Source organism: Alexandromys fortis, unplaced genomic scaffold, assembly GCF_014885135.2.
Source record: "Alexandromys fortis isolate MF-2015 unplaced genomic scaffold, M_Fortis_MF-2015_v1.1 scaffold_136, whole genome shotgun sequence".
Classification (NCBI taxonomy): Eukaryota; Metazoa; Chordata; class Mammalia; order Rodentia; family Cricetidae; genus Alexandromys; species Alexandromys fortis.
Genome location: NW_026068024.1, coordinates 2,437,441 through 2,461,274, shown reverse-complemented (window position 1 = coordinate 2,461,274; position 23,834 = coordinate 2,437,441). Strand labels below are relative to the sequence as shown.

General features: G+C 37.6%; 1 protein-coding gene across 1 annotated transcript in view; it reads right to left on the bottom strand.

Annotated features, from left to right (window-relative positions):
• LOC126514544 (striatin) overlaps nucleotides 1–23,618 on the bottom strand; it is a gene marked incomplete at its 5' end in the record, with an annotated part of 35,880 nt that extends 12,262 nt beyond the window's left edge. The window contains 10 exons of the mRNA XM_050163517.1: nucleotides 215–262; nucleotides 2,116–2,291; nucleotides 3,054–3,190; nucleotides 6,517–6,660; nucleotides 7,128–7,214; nucleotides 9,856–9,966; nucleotides 12,855–12,990; nucleotides 17,443–17,578; nucleotides 19,007–19,174; nucleotides 23,536–23,618. Coding sequence (XP_050019474.1) covers nucleotides 215–262; nucleotides 2,116–2,291; nucleotides 3,054–3,190; nucleotides 6,517–6,660; nucleotides 7,128–7,214; nucleotides 9,856–9,966; nucleotides 12,855–12,990; nucleotides 17,443–17,578; nucleotides 19,007–19,174; nucleotides 23,536–23,618 — 1,226 coding nt within the window. The remainder of the gene's footprint in view (nucleotides 1–214; nucleotides 263–2,115; nucleotides 2,292–3,053; nucleotides 3,191–6,516; nucleotides 6,661–7,127; nucleotides 7,215–9,855; nucleotides 9,967–12,854; nucleotides 12,991–17,442; nucleotides 17,579–19,006; nucleotides 19,175–23,535) is intronic.
• Nucleotides 23,619–23,834: the final 216 nt, after the last annotated feature.

Below are 23,834 nucleotides of genomic sequence, written 5' to 3'. Positions count from 1 at the left end.
GCTTCAGTTTATAATGCACATGCATACCAGGATTCCTACTTGGTATTTACATTATCTGCCAGGTTCTTTCACATTTATAAAAAAAATTAATAAATAAAAGGGCCCAGTACTAAATAGAAAAATTATTAAAACACTTAACTGAAAGAATGTATAATATTCCAATCAAACTGTATTATAAAGATGGTGGCTTAAAATAAAGAAATCACAAACTTACTTGTGAGCCCTAAACGTATAGATGGGCTCCACATCGAGAGAAGTGCTCCTGAAGCAGAGAGAGAAGATGCCTTTAGGTGTCGCACATTTCAGTGGTGAGCAGCATGATTACGTCACAGTGCAGTGTCAGAAACAGACCCCATGACAGCAACGTCCTCAGCCTCAGGACAGAGGCGCTTCTGATCCCAATTATACCTTTACATAGACAAACTCCCACCTCAGCAGGGGCACTTTGTTAAACAGCCTCTCACACCGTTACAACTCGTCCACTAGTGTTACTCGGTCTCCTCACACTGTTACAATCATCCACTAGTGTTACTCGGTCTCCTCACACTGTTACAATCATCTACTAGTGTTACTCGGTCTCCTCACACTGTTACAACTCGTCCACTAGTGTTACTCGGTCTCCTCACACTGTTACAATCATCCACTAGTGTTACTCAGTCTCCTCACACTGTTACAATCATCCACCCCCTCATCCAGCCTCCATCAGCAAGGATCCTTTCACTGTGTGACTTACAAGAGTACTACTAAGTACAACAGATGTAACACAGGCACCACAGAAGCTGTACTGCTTGTAGAAGAAATTGCAGCCCGGTTTCAAAGACACCAGTAGGTAGCATCAGTGCTGAGACTCACACAGGACAGGCAGAATGCCGGGTGCAGTCTGAGCATGGGAATGAAGTCAGCAGAGGGGTTATTTACTCCTTGGATGTGCTGTGTCTTTGCCTTTCTTATTCTCAGGTCACGAAATGCTAGTTATGCTAGCTCTGGTTCCAGCTTAGTCACGTTGACTTAAATGTAAATGTCTGACTTAGCAAAGTAGCAAAAACAAATTAGTAAGATATCTACACAAGCAAATAATAACCTAGTTACCTCTGAGCTGAATGACTTGAAAAAGATAATGTATACCTAAAATTCCTGCAACATGATGTAGAAAATGGTGAGTTCTTGCTTTTAACCAATGCCTACGATAAATCTCGCCTATTAGGTGATGCAGTGCACTCAGAGTCTGATGATGGTTCAGTTTCCACAGAACCAAGGACAGACATATTAACCTTCATGAAAACACAGGGAAGTTAAAGTACTATTTGCTGAAATCCTGCCGTGTGTATAGTTCTGGCCTTGACTTTTTTTTTAATATTTAGATTCTCAACTCGTGTTGAATATTTGATACCATCAAGAGTTTTATGTTTTATTTTAAATATGAAATGATTTGAAGCTCTGAGATGATAAAAATTTCCCTGCATTATATGATAAAACTGGAAACTTTCACATTCTGAAAATTACCCTTTACAGCCCATGTTTTCTCTCCCACTAGAGGAGAGATTGCGACAGTGTGAGGAGGCCTCATCTAGACCTGGTCTAGCGTAGGGGCTAAGGAAACAGTTATAGGGCAGTGTGCCTATTGACATTCATACACCAAGACAAGAATGAACAGCTAAGCAAAGACAGCAGTAGCCCTTAGTTCATACAAACCCCTTAGAATAGAAAACTTGTTGTCAAAAAAAAAAAAAAAAAAAAAAAAAAAGCTAAGGTCATAGAAAAATCCCTAACCACATCTTCACTTTGTAAATCCAAACTCTGTAAATAATGGACCAGAGTGAAGTCAAAGTTTTGATAATTCTGATATTCCTACTTATATCTCTTTACATTGACAGGAATCTTCATTACAGGCAAGAGGCCCCACTTATAAATAAAAGCCACTTAAAACACTTATGCATAAGGACTGTGATCAGCAGTCACAAACCCTTGGGAACCATCAGAGATTCAACTGGTAAAAAATAAAGAACCTGAAGAGAGATATGGAAAATATAACAGAAAATTATTTTAAAATATTATGTCTTTTCCTATTGATAATTTAACTTAATCTTAAAGTAAGTAAAATTAGAATAGTCTTACTTTTTGGCTGGGGCTGTTTTCTGCAGATTCCACATTTTCAGTGTATGGTCTTCTGACGCTGTTATTAAAACAGGCTCGGTGGGGTGGAAAGCAAGGGCTCGAATGCCATCAAAGTGACTTCTTAATGTAAACTTAGGGTTCCACGTCTTCCTCAAGGCATCTTTATTATTTGCTATCTATTAAAGAAACAAAAAATCAGGTTGGGATAACTGATTCTCAAAACAATATATCTTTTTTTTTTAAGACGTATTTATTATGTATACAGTGTTCTGCCTGCATGTATCCCTGCATGGCCAGAAGAGGGCACCAGATCTCACTTCAGAGTGTAGTGAGCCACCACGTAGTTGCTGGGAACACATAACAGTGATTTTTCTTGAGGTTAAAAATGTGAGTTTGAATTAGAAGGAAGTCAAAGTCCCCTTAGCTACTGGGTAAAGTCTTCGTGGTTTAGGCAAACAGGACAAAAATATGTAATGGGAACTTCTGCTTCTAGTCATTATAGACTAGTTAATTTGGACAACCTCTGTTGGAAGAATAAGTAGAAAAGAGGTAAGCATACGTATGTGAAGACATTAGGGCTACCGAGCGGAGCCCGCACTGCAGGATGAACTGAAGAGGCAGGACAAATGCTGTCGGTAAGACATAACTTATCACAGGCGCCTAAACAAAAACACAGCTCACACTTTGCAATGGGAAAGAGAATTCCAATGCATATGCTATACTGACCCCCAGATCTAGGCAAAGCCTCCAACTTTAATCTCCAGATTATTTAGAAAATGCCAGCTAATTTTTATATCTATCTTAGCAAAATCTGAAATTAAAACTAAACCAAGATCCATACTTGTGAAAAAGTTCTTAACCTCTGACATCTTTTTCTATAAATTTAGCTATAAAATTTCAAACATAGTAATGGCATAAAAAAGAAAACTTCTACTTACATCATAAGCTAGTGAGTCTGCTTCATTGGCCACTGTAAGGCCTGCCAATTCTCCAAGCCCCAGTTCACTTTCAAGGGCTTCATCTGCTCCCATGATGAATGACTTCCCAGAAGAAGGCGGAAATGTCAGTGCTTCCACTGAGGGGAGACAGAGCCGAGTTACACATCCACACACTTCACAGCTATTCTCGCTTGCTTGTATTACCTTTCTGATAAGAGAACATGTACAGCTTAGTTTGTTCTACTTTTGTTTTCGGAGCCTAGGCTGGTCCAGAATGAAGGCAATTCTCTTGCCTTGGCCTCCTAAGTGCTGGAATTACAGGCCTGAGGGCTATGTACCTAACAGTAATCTTACATTAATGTTAGGCAATTCTCTAAACAGTGAAATTACATGAGTAAAAAAATCTTAAAGACTGCTTTTTCATATATTATCCTGCTAATAGCAACATCTAATTAGAAAAGTAAAACAGAAACAAGTTTGATAATTTATTGTCCTTTCCTTGATCATTATATAGAAAATGGCGTAATTATAGTAAATTTTCTATTTGATATTTCAAGCTAATTACTCAAATAATGCCTATCAATGACAACGTATATTAAGAAGTAGTATTTGCTATATGTTGAACACTATTGATCTCATTCAAAACAAAACTGTAATTCTGTCACCTCAAATATTGCAGACATTTCAAAATGAAAACTATACAATGTGCTTATCTGAGAAAAATTAATATACAATGTTAGAAGTTGCGATTACCTCTGAGAGTGAGACAAGTGACCAGTGGTGAAAGAGGTCACATAGGATGCTACACCCCTTGGTAACTCTCTCGCTCCTGATCTGGGGGTGATGGCTAATTCTGATGTGTGATGACTTAATGAGCTGCTCCCATTTGTACACATGCCTTCTATCATTTAAAGATGTTTTAAAGTCCATTTCAGAACTTTAATAGATTCCTACTGTGCTTTGAGACGGAGTTTTACTGTGTAATCAACTTGAACTTCTTACTTTGTAACTTTGAACACAGCACTTCAATCTTTCCAACAAGTATCACTGAAGGGCCAGTAAAAAGCAAAATGCTAAATTAAGACTTTATAAAAGAAAACTATTCCAAAAAGGCTCCAGAGCTTGCCTTTCTTCATTGATGAGAAACATTTAAGATGAATTTAGCAAGTCAGAGGATTTGCTAAAGAGATCTTATCTTTTAACAAAGAAGCGAGTTAATTATATCAAGTACAACAGACTTAAAAGTTGTTTTTCAGTGCTACAGTTAATCATGTTTATTAATAGGTACTTGCTGAATATATTAAATCATAGTTATTTGCTCTTAACAGAAGTGGTCTGGGTGTGGTGGTGCACACCTTTAATCCCACCACTCTGGAGGCAGAGGCAGGTAAACCTCAAGGCCAGTCTGGTCTATGTAATGAGCTCAAATTAGCCAGGGATAAACAGTGACAAAGATCTAGTAGCAGTAACAGAAACTCAAAATTTTTGTCAGAAATAAAAGAAAATCACTGTCAGAATAAAACAATACAAATTAAACCATTATTGAGCCACATGTACACAGAAATGGCATTGATAAAAATGGGCTTCAGCTGTGTATTATCTATGTGTGTCTAGGTATTCAGCAGGTGTTTTTTGTTTCTTATGTTTTTCATTTCTAACATTTTCATACAAATGGCCTTGTCCCTGAAACAGAGGCTCCTGAGACTGATCACAGCATGGGTTAGTGGTAACTAATATTCTAGAAAGTCTAGTCAGTGGTCAGAAGAGAAAGCAACAGGGACATCACATCTCTAAGTGGGTGGGCATCTTGTTCTCTCTGGCCTCAGAAGTTAAGAAACAGGTTACAGTGCTTTGGGTAACTAAACACTGCAGCCCCTAATTAGATTTTAGAACACTAACTGGAATTCAAATACTACACCAAGTATGGAAGCTTTTCCTGAGAGCTGGGTAAAGATTCTTTAGTGACAGGCAATTAAATATTTAAGCAATAGTCTCTCCCACACTCTTCAACCCTAAAGCAGGGGACAGAACCTAGCTCTGCTTGACAGGGAAATGCTCTATCACCAAGTGACATTCCAGCCGTGGACTTTTTTCATATTTATATGCCATAGAATTGTACTGTGGAAAAGCTAGTAACATCCAAAAAAAAAAAAAAAACTCAGGAGAAAGGTTTTTATTTTAAATCATTAAGGCTGAGCTTGAAAATGATCAATATATGATTTATACTAAAACAAGATAGAACTAAATACATGCAAGTGGATAAGGACTTTTAAAAGGAAACATGGGAAGCAGAAAATATGAAAACGGGAGGTTTTCCTTCCATTTTGTTGTTGCTTTGAGACAGGGTCTCACTATGCAGCCCTTAGCTGCACAGAACTCGCTCTGTAGATTGGGCTGACCTCATACTCTCAGGAAGCTGGTTTTCTCTGCCTCTGAGTACTAGGACTAAAGCATGTTGTCACCATGATGTCCGCGGTCCCTTCATTTTTTAAATCAATGACTAATTAAGCATGCTGACCTTTTTCTCCACCTTCATCTCTGTTTATTCAGAATATCTAATACATCATAACATCAAGTTCATTATCTAAAAATGATAAGGCTTATTATTGTGAATTATTTATTAAATTATAGCTATAGGTTTTGACATAGCTATAGTTTATGATATGAAAATCTCATAAACTGTTGTCATCCTGAGACTCCTTCAACCATAGTAAACCAGATGACAATTTGCCCATCATGTCAAAAGATGTTTTTTTATTTATTCACAGTTCATGAGTTTAAGGAAAGAGCATCAAATCCAAAAAAAAAAAAAAAAAAAGTAATGATTAAGTAATGAAGAAAATGGGAGCAGACATGTTTAAGGCTTTTAAAAGTCAATGCAAGAACACACAATTTTTTAGCTTGGTGCAAACTTTGTAACAAAAAAATACAATTGAATTACTATTCTGTGTGGATTGCATTAAAAAATATAATTACTTAACAAAATCTTGTACAATGGCGTTAAGTTTAAAATAAATGTATTGGTTACATATTAGGGACAAACTCATGAAAATAACATGAACTTTGGCACCAGCTTTCAAATGCAAAGGCAATAATAACTATAAACTTAATTAAGCTTGGGCGAATCACTGTTCAGGTAACTGGTTATCTTTAAGCTCTACCTTAAAACTGTATGCCATCCATCATAGGTGTGAGTGGACAGAACTTCAGACTTGCAGCATTATGGTACCTTTCAAAGTGAACATTTAGTACCAATTTTCAGACTCAATTTTCTCAGCCTTGGAAACGGGGCAAGTCGGTTACTACTCTGTTATCAGTGGATATTCTAAACCAGAAACTAAGATGCCCCTTCCCCCAAATCACAGACAAAGCTGGAGTCAACCCCCACTGACTGAAGAAAGTGGCTGTGTGCAGACAGAGTAAACTCTAAAGCGCCAGTCCTGGCTATGGTCCAGGTGCTCACCTTCATCGGCCCTGCTGATCTCCTGCTCAGGAAGCCTGGAGCTGCTGGGTCTGGAAGGGGAGCCAACAGATGGCTGCAATGAGGGAAGTTCATCAACATCTCTCAAATTAGCAAGCATATCTTGTAGTTTTGACCTATTGGGCCCTAGCCAAAAAAGGGGGAGGGCAGGGGAGAAAAAAAGAGAAAACAGAATCACTCATTTCATAAAAAATTGTACAGTAAGCTTTTTCACATCTGCCAACATTCCCTTTAAAATGTCCTACTAGATTGATCAATTAGGAGCAGCTATTTTCGAAATTTTCAAATTTTAAGAGTTTATTATTTCTGGAAAAGAGTTATACTTAACTACATATTTTTTGTAAATTAAGTTAATAGAATCACGACATGAAAAAAGAATGTCAGGTCCAGTATGTATCATTAAAAGTCATACTTATCTACAACAAAACCAGTGACTATTGGTCTAAATGAAGACAGACAAGCAGAGATCAGGAACCAAATGTGAGCTCAATTGAACAATACACTCCTGCTGTTTAAATTAAGTTACATTCATTGCCTTACATTCTGCAGCTATGGACCCCAAAGTGAAGTCTCATGCCCTGTTGGTCACTTACCTGGGCTTTGATTCTTCATTCTCCCACATCCCTGTTTTGACTGTTTTATATAGGATAGAGGCTGAAACAGATCTTCGGTAGTTTTTCCTGTTACAAGTTTAATTAAGAATGGGAAAATCTTACCCATAGTCCGTTATGGTATTTGCTATACCAGCAAAGAATACAACTATTTCTAAGCAATTCTAACGAATTCCTAGAAAAGTTTAAGACAGTATGCCTAGAGTACACCATTTGACTGGATATACTTACACTAGACCAATTAAAAACAACAAGTTTACAGAGGGTAGCAGCTCAATTAAAAAGTGTATCTTGTAGCTTATGAACTAATGTTCTATATGACAATTCACAGCTTTACTTCATTCTTCTCATTATCATAGCTCTTCACTTGTCCTCATACTACTGTTTTAACATAATAACAAGTGAGAACGGTAAAATGTGGGGCCTTAGTCTTCATGCCTTATCTTCATGTAAGACATTTGATTTTCTCCCCATAGAATTAACACTTCTTTACTTAAAAAGCCCATGTGCTATATATTTAAATATGCATCTCAATCCCTAGGTGTAAAGAATCCAATTGCTTCTGTTTAAAGGAATACTATTCCAGTCAAATGGTGCGGTTTTAGATCTGAAGGGCTAAACTACCCACAATGTAAGAGTAGATGAGCTGGCAACCTTTCCAATTAAAAGATCTTTTTATAGTGCAAGACACTCATTTTATAACATGATGTCCTAAAGAAATATACCAACACTGATTTAATCTGGAAACCATTTCTAATGTATGATATACAAATTTTCCTCAACATTTTAGTTTAACTGGCTCAGAAATGGTTCTAAAAGTCACAGCAATTCATGTCAATATATTTTTTAAGTTTAAAGTTTTTAGAATATTTGAAAAAAGGGATGAAGCGGTTTTGTTTTAATGTTAATCTTTCTTGTTCTGATTTTATCTAGTATGAGGTAACACTAAGTGAGCTCATCTTTCAGTAATTGTCAAAACTGTGTTAACATCAGTAATGGACATAGACTTTTCAATGAATTAACAATTTAAAAATTCTAAGATTTTCAGTAAGTATCTAACTGTTTTAATGATAATTACCACATTGTAAAACAATGTCTGCCAGGAATGACTGGTCTTGATATGTTTTGCTATAATCAAAAAGTAACAAGGGAATGCAGTATTTCCTTCCAGTCTTTTGCTAATTTATAAATCCATTTCTCACTAAATTTAGATTTTAATCTCATTTTGTACTATTTTCACATCTCAAAGAATGAAATTCCTATTGTGGTGTAGGAGGTCCTTCTGTTTATGTGTTGTTTTCATTGGTTAATGAATAAAAAAACTATCTTGGCCTTTTGATAGGACAGAACTTAGGTAGGTAGGGAAAACAGAACTGAATGCTGGTAGGAAGAAGGGCAGAGTCAGAGATGCCATGGATCCTCCGCCTGAGACGGACTAGAATCTTGCAGGTAAGCCACAGCCCTATGGCGATACACAGATTAATAGAAATGGGTTAAATTAAGATGTAAGAATTAGCCAATAAGAAACTAGAGCTAATGGGCCAAGCAGTGTCTTAATGAATACAGTTTCTGTGATTATTTTGTATGTAAGCTAGCGGGTGGACGGGATGAACAAGCAGGCCCTCTCCTTGCAACACTATTGCCATAAAAGAGAAAAGCCATGTTTATCATCTCAGTGAGTAGATGCACAAGAAGTAGTTTAATCTTATTCTCCCACAAAAGTGCTTTGTTTTGTTTTTGAAATGAGGTCTCCTATATCCTGGGGCAGCCTCTAACTCTTTAGTAGCTAAATATGACCTTGAACTCCTGGGCCTCCTACCTCTACCTCGAGTGCTGGGACTACAGACACACGAGTCACTACACCCAGTATAGGAAGTTCCAGTGATGAGCCCAAGGCTTTGTGCATGCACTCTTGGGAGACACTCTGCCAACTGAGCTACACTGCAGCCACTAAAAAGCTGTTGAAGAATATTTTTATCAAGGTTTTGTGAGGGTTTATATTTCCATTTTATATACTTAACTAGATCTATTGAAAAGTTTTTCATTTGCATAATGAGTTATATGATCCACAGGGCTATAAATTTAATTCTGGCTTTTGCTTCTGATATGGTATACATTTTATTGAAAAGGGAAAAAAAGGTAATTGGTAATACTGCTATTAATTAAGCTGGGTAAAACATTTACATTAGAAAACAGACGCACTTAAGTTATATGTCTGACTGTGTGCCCTGTACAGCATATAGAGACAAGAGCAAATGAATTTCATGTTGTGAACACATACTATTCAGGGGCAGAAATTAACTTCTTTTTGTCTCAAGATCTGAAAGTATAAGCAGGAACTTTGGTGGACTGCCGGCAAATCGAGTTTAAATAAGATTTATAAATTGGCACTGGAAATAAACACCCTTGTGACTGAGCACACAGACCTTCAAAGGCCAACTCATCCCTATGTTCAAATTCACAGGCCGGCATTCGCATGAGGTTTACACTTTTGTTAAAATTCCATATTCACATATGATTTTTGTTTAATTCACAGTTACCGCCACTTAATTTCAACCCCCGAGCGATGGCAAAAGGAAAGAAATCAGGAGCAGAAAAGAAAAGAGTAAGTAGTTTTAGGAAAACATTGGAAAAAAAAAGAAACCTTGGAAGCTTGGAAGACATCAAGATGCAGACTTCATAGTTTATAGATACAATGTTTTCCACTTACTCTTCACCCCTTTCTTCCCCTTTCTCTCCTTTTTGTACTGCTCCTTCAGTTTGGTAATTACTCCCTGGTCCACATTCCAGGCTTCAGGCACGAGACACTGATCTTCCTTTTCTAAACAGAGTGAGACAAACAGTCTTTCTTCAATAAAATACCAAATACTCTAAATCAATATCTGAAAGACACAATGATTTTCTTCATAATACCACTTACCAAAAAAAGAAAAGCCATTTTTATACTCAGATAGGTGACAGACAAAATGTAACACCTAACAAAGGTCAATTCAATTTTCTAATTGACAAAATATTTCCCTTAAAAAAGACAGAAAAAATAAATCTAGATATCTCATTAAGTCCAGGCATGTTATAATCATTTTCAATGTATTTCATATCATATGTATACAGTGATAGAAGACTATTATTAAAAGACCACACGGAATCATCTTAAATGGTCTTTTCAAGAGTTCCAGCCAGGGAAGTAGTTATTAGTCATAGACAGAGGGGCTTCCTCCTAGAGCAGCTGGGAACAAATACAGAGACCCACAGCCAGACATAAGCAGAGAGTGAGAGCCTTGAAACACTCAGCCCTAAATAGGATGTTTCCATCAAATCCCTCCCCTCCAGGCTGAGGGAACTCTGCATAAGAGGAGGCTGAAAGAGTGTAAGAGCCAGAGAGGATGGAGAACACCAAGAAAACAAGGTCCTCCACACCAACAGATCAAAGCACAGGGTCTGCACAGGTCTGCACCAGGTCCTCTGCATGCAGGCATGCGTGCGTGCGTGCGTGCGTGCGTGCGTGTGTGTGTGTGTGTGTGTTTCTATAGGACTCCTGAGTGTATGAACAATCACTATGCCTTCTTTGGGCTCTTTTCCTTCTCTTTGTCTTGTCCAATCCAGATGTGTTAGTTTTGTTTTATATTATTATATTTTATTAAGATATAAATCCTTTTTAAAAAGATAATTATCCAAAACAAGAAAAGAAAGAAAAAAGAGGTTTATGCTTTGGGCAGGTGGTACTGATTTTATGAACAATGCTAGATCCATCAGTGAGTACCAGAGGAGCAGAAATCTTTACCTACAAGACCCAGGACATGGAAAGTACTTGATCAATCTATTTGCTGAATTAACACTGGGATTACCTGAAATAAATCAGAATAAAAAAAAACTATTTTTAAAGTAATTTAAGTTTCAATCCAGTCTAGTAAAGTATCTGGTTAGATAGCTGATGATTAATCAGTAGTAGGAAGAATCTATTCTTCCAGAAGGACTAGCCAATTTAAAAAATGTTGATTTTGGGGGGCCGAAGACATGGCTCAGAGGTCAAGAGCACTGGTTGCTTTTCCAGAGGTCCGGAGTTCAATTCCCAGGAACGACATAGTGGCTCACAACCATCTCTAGTAGAATCTGATACCTTCTTCTGGCATAAAGGCATGCATGCAGATAGAGCACTCATAAACATAAAATAAATAAATCTTTTTAAAATATTTGCCAAGTCTTTCAAAATTTTTATTTAATTATTTGAGTGTGTGTATATGTGTGCGCACATGCGTGTGCATATGTGCGTGTGTCCTATTCCCGAGAGTTGTACCACACACGTGGGGTCAGATGACTGTTTGCAGGAGTAGGTTCTCTTCTTCTACTATGTAGGTTCATGGGACCAAACTCAGGCTGTCAGGTTTGGCAGCAAGCAGTTTTACTTGCTAAGTCACCCTGGTAGCCTTAAAGACAGAACAATGAACTGGTTGCTCTTAAATCTTGAAATAATTTTATCTGTTAAAGGGAAAAATTGGTCTTCTTATTGTCTCAGGGGACTCATAAGAACAACACTCACTATTGTAATCTTAGCTGTCCTGGAATTCACTATATGCCCCAGGTTGGCCTTGAACGCACAGAAATCCACCTGCTTCTGCCTCCCAAGTTCTGGAATTCAAGTTGTAAATCATCATGCCTGGTAGTTAAAAAATTCTTTTCTTTAAAACAAATGAATAAATCAAGGCCAGGAGCTGGACCGATGGCTCAGAGAGGTTAAGAGCACTTACTGCTCTTGCAGAGGACTGGAGCTTGACTATCAACACCACATCACAACCATCTGCAACTCCAGTTTCAGGGGCTCTGACGCCCTCTTTTCACTTCCTCGGGCACCAGGCATGTACATGGTACACAGACATACGTGCCGGCCAAATACTCATACAGATAAAATAAATCTAACGACAAAAGTTTAGATAAGATTCAAGGCCCAAATCTCCTACCAACTGAGAGTGTCTACTTACACTCACTAACAGACCTAGCACACAATCACACTGAATTAAAGTGTACATACACTGGCGCACAGCTAGTACCACTGGGCTGCGGCTCTTTGGTTAGAGAGTTAGTTGTATGAGGGGAGAATCCAGCTGCCTTTGCAGAAAAGTCAGTACCAGGTGTGCCTGCAACAAGACTAACAAGGAAAGACAGTCCTACTGTGCTAAAGACCTCACCGGGCACAGTGCAATGCTAGCCCAGCTTCTGCACTTGGGAAGTTGTTACCTAAAACACCTAAGTAATGAGAAATAAGCTCAGGCAGAGAAGGCAGAACACAAACCTGCATGTTCTCCTTTATTTTCAAACTTTGGCATAATCTATAAAAACCTAAAGAAGCATAGAAACTATAATTTTCTAAGATAATTTGTTTTATATAGACAATGTAAGACATAAGAAAAATAAATTCCTCTATTACATCCTCATACTCAAGTTTCCCCCAAAATCTACATCAGCAGGTTCTATTTGTCTGAAAAGAAAGCAAATTAGCCCGTTTTAATTCAAATTCTTTTCATACCATATTCCTTATATTAAAAGAGGAGGAGGAGATAATAGTTACATACTCTTCCTCACAGGAACCCACACAACCTGGACCACTGATGCGCAGCAATTCAGAATCACACTACTTCCAAAACATCACCCCCTGGCCAAACATGAATTCACACATTCACCAGACCTCTGACTGGACAGTGTGTGCTTCCTTACCCCAGTCTGCTCCATCGCCTGCACTTCTAGATTCGCTGTCTCCGTCCTCTGCTGTGGCAAGGAAGTCGAACTCCTTCAGAGCTTCCTTAGTGTCTCCATCTTCACTGGTGTCAGGCAATGCTTTCTTCCGAACAATCTAATGGGGGGGGACATGTCAAACTAAAATTAACACTACTCATTTAGCTTAAACAAAAGAGACACTATCCCCTTGTAATTAAGTAAGCAAAGCAACTATTTCCTTCGGAATGTATTTGCTATATTAAAAAGAAAAATTGCAATACTTTAGCAGTAAAAAACACATTGTATCCCCCATACAGGGTTTCTATGTAGCACACTGTATTTTTTAAAAACAAGCATTGTACATGTTAAAGCAGTAATTTAAACTTTGTTCAAGGGTATGATAGCTTACTTAAACTAATATAGATAGATATAGATCTAAATGGATAAGTAAAATTTGTACTTAAATTACATACATTCATGTTATAAGAGCAATTAACTAACATTCCTTAGATACAGTCTGTGCAGTCTTCAGACATTCTGAACTAACCCAAACAAGACACATTCTTTAACTGTGAAATGTTTCCTGACTATATCCATGATAACTCAATATAGCGACAATATACCCTCACAAAACCCATGTCACAACTACAAACTCAGAAATGAATGTCTTAGGAATCATAGAAACACTGTAAGGTCCCTACATTATTTCTACTGTCCTCAACTTCTCTAACAGCTCTGTTTTACTTCCTGTTGTACTATGTATCCCTGGGTAGTCCTGAAGCTGAGCTGCTCCTGACTCCACAACACTGGGATGAGACGCATGAACCATGTGCCCAGTGTAGATCTACACACATTCAGATCTAAATATGCAGAATGATATAACTCAGACTTGTAGGAAACTACAAATCCAGTAGTTTTAAAAGGTAAACCTAATAGGGAGGGTTGAGCCCAACATGCCTGTGCTCTATGGCAGTCTTCATTATCTTTGTGTATATAGGAACTAAACAGGAAAAATCATGAGGTATTTAATGAGGCTGTAATTCTCTGCTTAGAGTTATTACTTAAGTACTACTCTAAAATCAAGAAATAGTACTTATAGTACTTCTCAACCTAACAATTAGCAAACCCATTAAACACAAATAAAAATAAAAAAAATAACAAAACCCATAAGACAACCATAGCAGGTTCTGAACAGAGAGCCCATATTAAGAGATTGCTCAGCAATTAAGAGCACTGGCTACTTTACCAGAGGTCCTGAGTTCAATTTCCAGCACCCACATGATGACTAACAACTGTCTGTTAACTCCAGATCCATGGATTCCAATGCCCTCTTCTGGCCTGGCCTCCATGGACAGAAGAGCACACACGTGAATGCTCAAAAAAACGAACAGGCAAGCTATCCACAGACATAAAATAAAAAACAGAATTAAAAAACCAAAAAAAAAAAAAAAAGGAGGCACCAACAGGCTACCCTACCCTCACAATTCCACATATAAATGCACCAGTTACTTCTAAAGGTTTCATGTCTCCGTCTCTGTTAGGGGACCAGCTTGCTTCAGAGGAGCCATCACTAGCTTCAAGATGAAGAGTCCTTGTTCTAGAACACTGCCTAACAAAGGGGACAGGGAAAATCCAGAAGTAGCAACCAGAACTTCAGACATCTCAATGTCTTAAATGTCTTAGCTGTCTCAGAGGATTTTGGGCTCCAGTTATTACTAAACATAGTATTAAGTCACAAAAGCAACTCGTAGGACAGACATGTTTCCAGGCCTTAAACAAAATGAGATAGGCACCAAGTGTATCACCGTCATTACCGATCATGCCTATCAAGTCTCATTTTCAATAAACAAACTGAAGTCCTGTGTTTTCTTATGTTTTTCTTAGGTATGAAAGAAAAAAGAACTGTGGCTGCCAAATGAATATATGATCAGTAAATAGAAAGGGATAAAATCTGTAATAGTAATACTTCCCTTCCCTACGTAGGAAATTTCCCACTTAAGAAATTAAGGAGCAATGAATAGCAATGGAGACGATCACAGAAACGCACAACTGTATACAACACAGAGATCAACAGGTTGAGGGGAATCCAGTCCCAGTGGGCACATCTACATCACAGCTCCTGCATCTATGGCAGCTGGGGTAGGAACTGTAGGAGACAGAATACTAGAAACAGTCTGTCCTAGAAATAGCTGCAGACAGGACAAGAACAACAGCAATGACACAGGACATGTTAACATGAAAGGGGGGAATTTTGCCAAGTTCCACCCCAGAAGCAACTATAACTGCTGGGAGGAGAATTAACCTCTCCCAGGGATGAGCCCCCTTACTGGTTGCTCACTGCAGAGTGGTCAACTCTGAAACCACATCTATACAAACAACAAAAAGATATCCAAGCTGTATTTGTATATATATCGTGATACATATGCATACATACACATACATGCATACATTTATGTAACAATAACAATTAAAGAGAGGCCATTAAAAACATAAACAAGGATAAAAAAGAAATGAGTTATAGGCTAGACTGAGTTTCAAGCAGGTTAGGAAAAAAGACAACTCTGAAAATCACTAGAATCCTAGTGATCCTAATATGAAAAATCAGTATTCCTCAATTACTAAGACAACACCTCACACTTCCTAATTCCATTGCTGTTTCCTCATTCTTGAATAAGGCAACTGTTTCAGCAGAAACTATCTCTTACACTGAAAAAAAAAAACATTTTAATGCATGTACAATTTCAGGATCCTAACTCTTCTAAGGTGATGAGGATGATATGCTGATGACGTAATGAGGGAAGAGGTTGAACAAAAGATGAAAATGTTCTAGATGGCAACACAAGGAACATGCAAACCCTGAAATCAAGCAGAAAAAAAGAGCAGAGCGTGCGGCCAGAGACACCATGCACAACAGCCTAAATGCAGTCACGGTACCTAAGGGCTGTATTCTCTCACTTCAAATTAAACTTTTTTTTAAAAAAAAATTAAACTTCAAAACAAAACAGTGTCTCTCTGTGTAGTCTTGGCTGTCCTAGAGCTTACTGTGTAGACCAGCGTGGCCAAGAACTCATAGAGATCCTCTTGCCTGTCTCCAGAGTGCTGGGAGCCTCACTTTAAAATGTTTTAAAAACCTACTTGTTCTATGAGCATTTTAATAGGACAAATTTCAACCAATTTCTCTGTATAAAATTTAATTCATTTCCTAAGTCATGCTTACCATTCTATATAGTGAAAGCTTTTAAGAATCCTTCTGACATGCACCTATCAGGCTGTGCCTAACATGAAAATTTACACAACACAATGTAAAACTTAATAAAACTGTTAAGAAAAATAGCCAGTTGTTTAAATATCATTTTCTTCTTGGGCTGGTGTGTTGCATTTGCCTAGTAAACACAAGACTTGGGTTCAATGCCTAGCATGGGATGAAGATGAAGGAGAAAAGTATTTAAATGTGGCGAATGGGTAAGTCTGTTTCCAACAGATGCACCTTCACACATACTCATAATAGCCTATGGTCTGTGCTAACTAGAATGTCACCAATACTTAAGAATATTATTACATAAAAAGAAATTAAATGGTTAGGAACTAGGAAAGCAAATGGTTAGGCTACTGTTAGAAATTTTTAATCTAATCATTTAACACACTTTTAAAGTCAATTTATTTAGATTGATATAATTACCAACAAAGAAACATAACACAAGTTATTTGCTAATAGGCAATGAATAAAGTTTTTTTAATAGGAAAATGGTATCTCAAAACAATCATCACACCAAAAACCATAAGAAACCATACAACTTCAGGTAATTAAGACAAAGAAAATGTGACAGACATTTAGGCCAGCACATACTATTATAACTTGTTTAGTGAAGGAACTTTGTATTCAAATGTATCTATGACAGGGCTAGGATCAGCACTGTAAATGATTACCGCACTGAGAAAAGACACACGCCTGGCTGAACAGTGAAGCATGTCTTCATCCCTTACTTTAAAGAGGAGAAAGAGGAAGCAGTAAAAGGAGAAAAAGAAATAAAGGGGAAAAGAGGAGGAGGAAGGAGACTAGAGAAAGAAGGAACAGCAACTTAGAGACACTTCTTACTGTAGGAAATGTATGGTTAAGTCAATAAACTTTAATAAAGATGGAATAAAAACACCTAGGAATTCTAAACAACTCAAGAAAGACATGGGAGAATTCCTGAAATCTGCAGAAATTGTCTATGCAGCAGCTCTCCTAAGAGACAAAAACTACACGTCTCAGGGCTGATGCCAGCTGCCGTCAGGCACCACCATGTGTCCGTCAGTTCTCCCATCATAATTATCAACACCAGGGCATTGTTACAGCATGCAGCATTCAGTACCTCTGCAGTTTTATGCAGATGCTGCCTTGTCTAATGAGTAAACAAAAGGTCTGAGTATTCTATGGGAAAGATTCTATACTAAAAATATTATTGAAATTAAAGTCAGTAATAAAACACTTTATCCGCCCTAAATTCGTGAAAAGAATTTAAGTACTCAAGATGTAAAGGACATGGGCTCTTTAACATATGCATTATGGCACGTAACATATTGGAAAATGAGTTCTCTAACTCACTGTTGAAGTATCAATGACACTTTTCTCTCTTCCATCAATGTCTTCGTCCTCGTCTTCATCACTGAAATCTGCAGCTGCATTTTCAAGGAATTTGAAGTTGTCCAGCACAGAAGCAGAATCCGTTAACTCGGATTTTCTGGTTTAAAACATGTACAACCATACTCAGGTAATCTTTCAAAACGTCACCATAAAAATTAACTGCTGACAGACTTTGGTAGCTTATACTTATATTATATATGACCCCCTAACTATAATATGACCTACACTGTTTCCCATCTACATTCTGTGGATTAATTGAAACAGTAAGACAAGAAGTATTCAAAGCCGGATGGTGGTGGCACACGCCTTTAATCCCAGCACTTGGGAGGCAGAGGCAGGCAGATATCTGTGAGTTCGAGGCCAGCCTGGTCTACAAGAGCTAGTTCCAGGACAGGCTCCTAAAGCCACAGAGAAACCCTGTCTCAAAAAGCCAAAAAGAAAAAAAGAAGTATGCAAGCACTTCAGTCATGTTCAATCATAGCTGGCCAGAAGAGCGGCTCTAAGTTCCCTTCTGAGCAAGCAGATTATCTTCATGTTAATATAATCATATATATTGTTTCAAATAGCTCTGCCTCCATCTTTCTCTAGCCTTCCTCCTCCGTAACTCTTCTTTGACCTCTAATATAAGTATCCATAACTATATAACAAGTCTACTGACTTAAAAGGGAAAAATACAACTAATTCATAGCATGCACATCTTGTGTGTCTCTAAGGAGAATTGTGTTGCAATTTTAAAAGGTCCAAAGGCATTTATTTATAATTTATTTTGGACCTTCATCTAATTCCATATTTTTATATTTCAAACAACAGGAAATGGTTTCCCAAAGAAATTTACAGAGTTCAATCAACCATTCTTTTATCCTAAATATGTATCAAGACAAAGTCAACACAGACTTAGACATTCACAGAATCTTTGGGGTTTTTTAATTCAGTGAAGATTTATGACAAATTTCTCTAATAAAGAATAATTCTATTAAACTATTTATGTTCATTTAAGTAAAATTATGTCTATGGTCTGTGGTCTGAAACAAAAATCAAACAGTTCAAATAATTTTTGAATTTTTAAAATCTATTCAAATTATATGTATATTTGTGTATATACACATATATTTAAAATAGGTATTTTATATCAAAGGAAAGATAAGGTACAATATTGTGTTATACATGAAATGATTACAAAATATTTACTTTCTGATTTGTTTCATCAATAAAACATCATTATTACATATCTGTATTTAATTGGAACATCTTTTATGAGATTCTAACAGTGGTTAAAAAAAGCTTCAAGATACTAAAATTTGTTAAATACCTCAATTTAAAGCAAATAAAATACCTTAAACAAAAATTATGTTCCTGAATTAAAATAATCATAAAGGTTTCTAACTAATTGAAACTTTTATATTATAACATTTAATTAACTAAACTTATTACTAAGTCACCATTAAAAGTTCAATGCCTTCCACACCAAAACTACTCAATAAAAACTGAAGTTATAGCTAAAACAATTTCCAGTTAAAATACTCACCCAATCATTGCTGTCTCCTTAACTTCAGCCTCTGTGCCATTTATAGCCGAGTCCTGGTTTTTGTCATCTTCCCTGTCAGTGACATCACTTGAGAAGCCCAACAATGCCCGCACTCTTTTGGACTTCACATCTAGGATAGTATCTGTGTAGCCGACCTCCTGGAGGTACCTGCACAAAGACGGTCCTTACAATTCAGTCACACAGGAATTAGCATTGTAAACTTTAAAACGTAAATAAAAGTATTTCTTCAAACTCACTGACTACATAGGGATCAACAGAACAGTACTATGTTAGTAAGACTTGTTAATAATATTCCAGCTGCAGATGGAGCTGTCTCTTGCAGTACCAGCCTCTACAGTCACTGAGAAAAACTGAAGAAGTATACAATAACACTATTCATTTATCCTAAGAAGAAACTGTTCTTCAGTGTGTTTCAGAGCACACTTTCTTCTTTAGGAAGAATAGGACAATCTCCTCCCAAACTCTACCATCACTATTTTACAATAATGGCTCCAGTTGTTTTTAGCATTTCTTATGTGAAGTGTCATTAACTGAAATCTGGAGAGAATGTTTCTAATCTAACTGGTTTCTTTCCAGAACATAGAAAAGGATAATATTTTTCATAAGTCACTTGTAGAAGAGACATTTCTGTCTTGAGAAACTCTAAAACAAAACAGACAATTAAATTGTGGGGCATGAGGTCTACAGACTCGTATCAGTGTGTGTAGTTCAGGGAGTCAGAGGCACAGTAAAAAGAGCATAGCGTATGCAGTCATATCTAGGTCTTAAGCCCGTTTCTGCCACTTCCATGTGCAGCCTTAGTTCTGTTAAACTGTTTCTATTTTCATCAAGGAATCCTAATACCACCCATAATGTATACAAAAGCAACCAAGAGTCCTAACGTCAGCTGTTGATAATAATTTGTTTTAAAAGACCAAAAGTGGTAGGGGTGGAACCAGAACAAAGGAAACAACAGATGACACACATTTATTTATATAGTAGGTGTGCATTCTACCGAAGGAAACATGAAAACAAAAGTTGACAAGACAGTTTAACTTCAGCTTACTTCAGGGTTTCATTTTTATAGCTACGAGAGCTGAAAGGCACCTCACAAAGCTATGTAATCAATACATCTTATTAAATCAAGATTTCACTTTTCAGTTCCATTCAGTATCTACAGAAAAGTCTTGATTTAAAAATTTGAATAAATTTCTACTTATTGAATTGAATCAGATGTTTTTGAAAACTACTATAATAAAATAAGACATAGGTTTTAGGCTTATTCATGCGCATGAATGTACCACGTGAGTGCCTGGTGTCTGCAGCTGTCAGAACAGCACATCAGACACTCTGGAACTGCAGTTACGAATGGTGCTGAATCACCATATGGGTTATGGAAACCAAACCAGGGCCTCTGAAAAAGTAGCCAGTGCTTGAAACTACTGGGCCATCTCCAGGCCACTTTTCTTAATAATTAATATTTGGTATGTACCTCACTTTGGCAACAACACTAAATCACAAATTCCTGTTTACAAAACCCATTAAGTTACCTAGGCTAGCCTTCAATTTGTAATATTCCTTCCTGAGCCTCCTCAACTATGTTAGCAACAGGTGTGTGCTATTGAGGAGGTTCAGGAAGGAATATTACAAATTCAAGACTAGCCTAGGCAACTTGACGAGTGCATGTCAATAAAGACATGAGTAAACAAGCAAACAGGAGGTCAGTGTGGCTCAGAAGTAGACCATTTGTGAGGCTTGGCAACGACAGAACCAAAATATCACAATACCAAAAATAAATTTAAAAGGGCAATGACCTATTGAAACTGAGAAGCTTCTGTAAAGCAAAGGACACTGTCACTAAGACAAAAAGGCAACCCACTGACTGGGAGAAGATCTTCACCAGCCCCGCAACAGACAAAGGTCTGATCTCCAAAATATATAAAGAACTCAAGAAACTAGACGTTAAAATGCTAATTAACCCAATTAAAAAATGGGGCACTGACCTGAACAGAGAATTCTCAACAGAAGAAATTCAAATGGCTAAAAGACACTTAAGGTTATGCTCAACCTCCTTAGCGATCAGGGAAATGCAAATCAAAACAACTTTGAGATATCATCTTATACCTGTCAGAATGGCTAAAATCAAAAACACCAACGATAGCCTTTGTTGGAGAGGTTGTGGAGTAAGGGGCACACTCATCCATTGCTGGTGGGAATGCAAACTTGTGCAACCACTTTGGAAATCAGTGTGGCGGTTTCTCAGGAAATTCGGGATCAACCTGCCCCAGGACCCAGCAATACCACTCTTGGGAATATACCCAAGAGATGCCCTATCATATGACAAAAGCATTTGTTCAACTATGTTCATAGCAGCATTATTTGTAATAGCCAGAACCTGGAAACAACCTAGATGTCCTTCAATGAAAGAATGAATGAAGAAAGTGTGGAATATATACACATTAGAGTACTATGCTACGGTAAAAAACAATGACTTCTCGAATTTTGCATGCAAATGGATGGAAATAGAAAACACTACCCTGAGTGAGGTGTCCCAGACCCAAAATTATGAACATGGGATGTACTCACTCATAATTGGTTTCTAGCCATAAATAAACGACATTCAGAAAAAAAAGAAAATTAAAATTAATCTGTTTTTCAAACACTTAAAAAAAAACATTCAGTCTATAATTTGTGATCCTAAAGAAGCTAAATAAGAAGGTGAACCCAAAGAAAAACATATAGCTATCCTCCTGGATATGGGAAGTAGACAAGATTGCCGAGCAAAAATTGGGATCTTGGGGTGGGGTGGGATAGGGGTAAGGGGAGATGGGGAGAGAAATGTGAGAAGGGGAGGATGGGGGGAACTTGAGTAATTGGGATGGTTGGGATAAAGGAAGGATGGATATGGGTGCAGGGAAGCACATATCTTAATTAAGGGATCCAGCTTAGGGTGGGCAAGAGACCTGAACCTAGAGGGGCTCCCAGGTGCCCAGGGGGATGTCCCTAGTTAGTGCCTTGGGCAGCTGATGATAAGGAACCTGAAATGGCCCTATCCTATAACCACACTGATGAATATCTTGCATATCACCATAGAACCTTCATCGGGCGATGGATGGTGATAGAGACAGAGACCCACACTGGAGCACTGGACTGAGCTCCCAAGGTCCCAATGAGGAGCAGACGGAGGGAGAACATGAGCAAGAAAGTCAGGACCGTGAGGGGGTGCGCCCACCCACTGAGACATAGGGACTGATTTATTGGGAGCTCACCAAGGCCAGCTGGACTGGAACTGAAAAAGCATGGGATAAAACCAGACTCTCTGAACAATGAGGACTGATGAGAAGCCAAAGACAATGGCACTGGGGTTTGATCCTACTTCATGTTCTGGCTTTGTGGGAGCCTAGCCAGTTTGGATGCTCATCTTCCTAGACCTAGATGGAGGGGGGAGGACCTTGGACTTTCCACCTGACTGCTCTTCGGTCTGGAGAGGGAGGGGGAAAGGTGTGGGAGGATGGGGAGTGGAGTGGGAGGAAGGGGAGGGAAATGGGAGGATAGGAGGAGGTGGAAATTTTTTTTCCAAGAAAAAATAAATTAAAAATAAATAAATAAATAAATAAATAAAAGAAGTATTTTTTAAAAAAAAAAGACTAAAGTGAGAAGAGTAACGAAAATCCACTTACTAGTTTAATTTTTTTTCTAACTTTGCCTAGATAAAAGACAAGCATGAAATATTGTAATGTTCTCTTTCTATACTCAAAAGTAATGGATAGTATTAATCTACTTTGAAAATCTGAGAAATAAACTACTAATAAGCCATCCTAAAAGTCCAAGACAGAACAAATTTTCTTTTATTTTGGCATACATCAGTACACCTGTTTCCAAGGCTACAGATCTAGTCTTCGACTTGACATCAGGACCTCTGTAGACCCCTAGTTATGCATTTAGGAGAAAGTAGATGTTAGGCAGCACCTGCAAAATTCAGGGATCCAAAGAGTTCTTCAGTGTACTGAGAAGGCTCGTAACACAAATATATATGGGAATCCTTACTGGTTTGTAGTGAAACCTCTATGTTTAGGGAGCTGATGAAATGAGAATAATAATGACACAGAATTCTTTTAACTACACAAATTCCAACAGTGAGGGGAAAATGTAACTATGAAAAACAAATAGTAAATCAATTAAGCTTTTTAGAAACTATCTTACTATTTACTACTCTCAGCTGTGGTATAATACAAGGGAAACTTAATGAGTTAAAAATAAAAACAAGGGTGCTGAGAGATGGCTTCGAGGTTAAGAGCACTGGCTGTTCTCCTGGAGGTCCTAAGTTCAATTTCAGGCAACCACATGGTGGCTCACAACCATCTATAGTGAGATCTGGTGCCCTCTCCTCTTCTGGAATGAAGACATACATGCAGGCAGAACACCGTATACCGCATAAATAAATAAATCTTTAAAAAAAATACAAACAAAAGAGCATGAAAAAATTTTCTCACTTTCAGCAAGTTGTGCGTTTACCCTTCAGTACTTACTGCCTGAGTAGCTGACGGCCTTGTTTCCACATCAACTGGCTGTTTTGCTGCGGCTGCACCTCTGTTTCATTGCCTTCATCTAGAGAATATTATAATGTAATTGACGTATTTGACATGTTTAGGCAACCCAATTCATAAACAGTGTCCAATAAACATTATAAGATTAAGAATACAAAAACTGTAACTTAGAAGAGTTATGTTTTAGGCAAATATAAACTTTTTAACTCAAATTTTAGTAATAAAAAACTCTGTATGATTAAGTATCTATTGGATTCTCTTTAGAGCAACAGAATTAAGAA